The sequence below is a fragment of the Ziziphus jujuba genome, chromosome 3, assembly GCF_031755915.1.
Source record: "Ziziphus jujuba cultivar Dongzao chromosome 3, ASM3175591v1".
NCBI classification, from domain to species: domain Eukaryota; kingdom Viridiplantae; phylum Streptophyta; class Magnoliopsida; order Rosales; family Rhamnaceae; genus Ziziphus; species Ziziphus jujuba.
In genome coordinates, this window is record NC_083381.1 from 33,867,593 (window position 1) to 33,871,866 (window position 4,274).

At 35.7% G+C, this 4,274-nt stretch overlaps 1 protein-coding gene across 1 annotated transcript; it reads left to right on the plus strand.

Annotated features, from left to right (window-relative positions):
• Positions 1-427: 427 nt before the first annotated feature.
• LOC132799198 (receptor-like protein EIX2) lies at positions 428-4,002 on the plus strand. Its single transcript, XM_060815985.1, has 2 exons — positions 428-3,216; positions 3,738-4,002. The coding sequence occupies exon 1, from the start codon at positions 480-482 to the stop codon at positions 3,213-3,215; it is 2,736 nt and encodes a 911-aa protein (XP_060671968.1). The 5' UTR covers positions 428-479; the 3' UTR covers position 3,216; positions 3,738-4,002.
• The last annotated feature ends 272 nt before the right edge of the window (positions 4,003-4,274 follow it).

Below are 4,274 nucleotides of genomic sequence, written 5' to 3' on the forward strand. Positions count from 1 at the left end.
CCCATGTTTCCAAAGCAGCTTTCTAATTGTGTTGATTTTTTCGTTGTTATTTTCTGGTTGTTTCATTGATGGCGGTGGGAAATATAATTAATTTGCTTTGCAAGTGCCATTTAAAATGACAGACCAGTGGGGAATTTATTCATAGCACATGAGGAATTACTGTATTCTTGACTAAAGATCAGGCAATTGTGAATGACTATTTTCAAATGAGACAACTTGGAGAATTCACCATCAAATACGCAATAACAATGAATATAAAGTCTAAGTTCAAATAATTAATTAATGGATGCCGCGTTGCCGAACAGGACAGCTGGGTCGTCCCTTGGAAGACTTTGGAGCCTTCCATGCTGACTTTAAAACGTATTACATTAGTCTATATATGTATATGTTCATAATAATGGAGAATGGGAACAGAGTTAATGCCACATCTTAATCTTTTAAATCATATATCTTCCTAACTTAAATTGCAATCTATAAGCATGAGTAGATTATCCCTTCAAATTGCAACCGCAGTGAAATCGTTTCTGCTGGTTTATTTACTAAGAAGTGTTGTTATATCCAATTTAGATTCTGGAGTTGGAAGTCTCGAAACCAAATGCATTGATGAAGAAAGGAGAGCTCTCCTCAAGTTCAAGGACAATCTTAAATCCTACAACAATTACACTCTTTCTTCTTGGGGCTATGAAGAAGAAAAGAAGGATTGTTGCAATTGGGATGGAATTGGGTGTGACAGCATAAGTGGGCATGTCATCATGCTAAATCTTTCACATCGTCAACTTTCTATCAGAGGTAAGTCTCTGAACTCTCCATTGACTGAGTTGCGTTATTTGGTTTATTTGGACCTCAGTGGCATCGACTTGAGTGGTAACAACATCTCAACTTTGCTTGGAAACACTATGGTTTCCCTTCAACACCTTGATCTTTCTTCAACTGAATTAGAAGGCTCCATTCCTGAAACTTTTGGGAACAACATGACTTCCTTTTCATACCTTGATCTTAGTTACAATGAGTTAAACGGTTCCATTCCAAATTCTTTAGGGAACATGACTCTCCTTACACACCTCGATCTGAGCTTTAATAGTTTACGAGGTTCCATTCCAGAATCTTTTGGTAACATGGTCAAATTAACATATCTTTCCCTGGAGGAGAATCTGCTAGAAGGTCGCATTCCTGAAGCTTTAGGGAATATGTCTATACTTGAACACCTTGATCTTGCCCGTAACACACTTGAAGGTGAAATTCCAAAATCCATTTGGGACATATGCACTTTGTGTGAATTGTACATGCCTTCAAACATTCTTAGTGGTGACCTCCCTGACCTTAGTCTAACATCATCCAGCTGTAAAAATCACTCTCTACAGATGTTGGATTTACGTGAGAACCGAATCGTGGGGTTATTTCAATATCTTTCATTGTTCTCCTCTTTGAAGTCCTTGGATCTTTCCTCAAATCAAATAGGTGGAAGTGTACCTCCAAGTATTGGCCAATTATCACAGCTGGAGAAGTTAGATATTTCAAATAACCTTTTCGAAGGTGTCATTTCTGAAGCTCACTTTTTGAAACTCTCCAAACTAAGGTTCTTGGATTTATCTTCAAACAAATTATTGATTTTCAATGTAAGTTCTGCTTGGGTTCCTCCTTTCAAATTGCAAACCATATCCCTTAGTTCTTGTAAGTTGGGCCCTAAATTCCCAAACTGGCTTCAAACTCAAGTCAATTATTCAGTGCTCAAGATTTCCAACACGGGAATTTCAGATTCGATTCCCATATGGTTTTGGAACACATCTACTGAATTTCACATTATGAATGCTTCTAACAACCAGATCAGTGGAAGAATTCCGAATCTTTCAATATTGAAGTGGGGAGATATCCATGAAGTAGATTTCAGTTCCAATCGATTAGAAGGTGCAATTCCTATGTTTCTCTTCAAGGTGACAGGACTGTACCTTTCCAGGAATAAATTCTCGAACCTCAATTATTTATGTGACGTTAAGGGTCTAGCAAATATGGTATTTTTAGACATCTCATTTAATCAATTATCAGGGACACTTCCAGATTGTTGGTCAAGTTTATATAGTTTGGCAGTTCTCAACTTGGCACACAATTATAATCTATCAGGGAAACTTCCAACCTCCATTGGTACATTGTTGTCCATTCAGGCATTACATCTTGGCAATAATAATTTTACAGGTGGACTACCTTCATCCTGGAAAAACTGCTCAAGGTTGGTAGCTTTTGATGTGGGAGAGAATAACTTGTTAGGACCAATTCCTAGTTGGATAGGGGAAAGTCTAACAAAGCTTGCTATACTTGTCCTAAGAGCCAATCATTTCAATGGCAGCATACCCTCAAATATATGTCATCTACAATCTCTTCAACTGTTGGACTTGTCTATGAACGACATCTCAGGAAGTCTTGCCGTGTGTGTTGGTAATTTTACTGCAATGAGAAAAGTTGAAGGTATGCGTGCAACCATTTCTTATCTCATCTCTATCCCTGTTCCTGCAACTAACTCATCTGTTTTTACAATGAGAGATGAAAAAATAGAATTTGTTTGGAAAGGAATACTGTCTGAATTTGGAAGAACTTTGGGGCTTGTAAAGAGCATTGATCTATCATGCAACATGTTGAATGGTGATATTCCAAGCGAAATCACTCTGCTCGTTGGGTTAGTTTCTTTAAATTTATCGAGAAACAATTTAAGTGGACAAATTCCTGCAAGGATTGGTAACGTGAGGTCGTTAGATTTTCTCGATTTGTCAAATAACCATTTGTTGGGTCGAATTCCTCAAGGCCTTTCCTTGATTGATGGCATGGGTGTGCTAAACTTGTCAAACAACAACTTGTTGGGTAAAATTCCAACAAGCAATACTGGTAAACTGCAAAGCTTTGATGCAAGTGCATACATGGGGAATACTGGACTTTGCGGAGATCCACTCTCTAACAAGTGTCCTGGAGAAGAACCAACCACTCCTCCTAGATTGATTGAAGAAGCTGGCAATGGAGAAGACACAGACAAGCTTATAAGCCATGGATTTTATGCGAGTATGGGGGTTGGATATGCTGTTGGACTTTGGGGAGTTTTGGGCACATTGATCTTCAGCAAGTCATGGAGGTTTGCATATTTCAAGTTCTTAAATGATTTTGCAAATTGGATTCATGTTATTGCAGCAGTGCGCAAGGCAAAGTTCCTCAGGACACTCCGAGATTATTAGGGTAAAATGCCAGCTCTCTTATTTATTTTTTATTGAGTACTCATATACATTATGTACTTGCAACCATGCATGTATCGTCACATATTTCCTTTAATTTGTCACGTCAAATGACTAAATACATCTACCACGCATGTGAACCCTCATTCTGTTTTCAATTTTTAAATTATATATGAATGATATATCTGAATTAATTGAATTAATTGTTTTGACCTTGAGACTTTAAAACTTTTTTTTTTTTTGGATAAAAAAGTTGAGACATTAGAAATTAATAATATTGTTTATAAATTACTGTTATATACTACTATATATTTTCGATGTCACATACAACTCATATTGGTAAGCTGATGATGGTATCATTTCTCAGGTTATTATTTGCGTTTGGAAATTAAGGCATTTGCAAACTATAGCTTCTTTTTTATGTGCTTTCTATCTAGGCGTATGTGGCAAGGCTTTGCACTCGTACATAGCCTGTCATTTGATTCTTTAAATTCACTATCTTCTGCATATTTGGTCTGCTTGCAGGTGTGATATCATCATTTTCTCGGAGACGAGATCAGAAAGAATACAATTCAACTAACTACAATATGCAGAACCGGAAGAAATTCACAAAGAAAGAGTGGAATGATTTTACATTAAGAATATTATTATCTGATATACCTACTGTTTTTGTGTGGTTCAAAATGTTATTTCCTTTTACACTTCTGAGGCATTGCATTAAGATAATTCCGTCTTCGAAAAAAAATTATAAATTAAACAAAATAAATGCTATATTGTCTATTTTACCGTTTGGAAATTTATTGATTTATTTATTTTATGAGAAAAGGAGATAATTTCATTTATGATAGTTTCTATAACCTAGTTATGGTAGTTTCTCCTGACGGCCAAAACAATTTCAAAATCTTCCTTGCGTATTCCTGAGGAACAGTCTAACAGTAAAAGTTATTATTATTTTTTTTCCATATATTAATTTCAATTCAAATCCTTCACTTGCGATATGTTAAAAAAAATAATAAAAAAATAAAAAAAATAAAAAAGGTTTTCTATTATAAAATTACATAA

What these genes read in the sequence shown, in the direction of transcription:
- LOC132799198 (XM_060815985.1), top strand. Translation starts at nt 480, where the DNA reads ATGAGTAGATTATCCCTTCAAATTGCAACCGCAGTGAAATCGTTTCTG.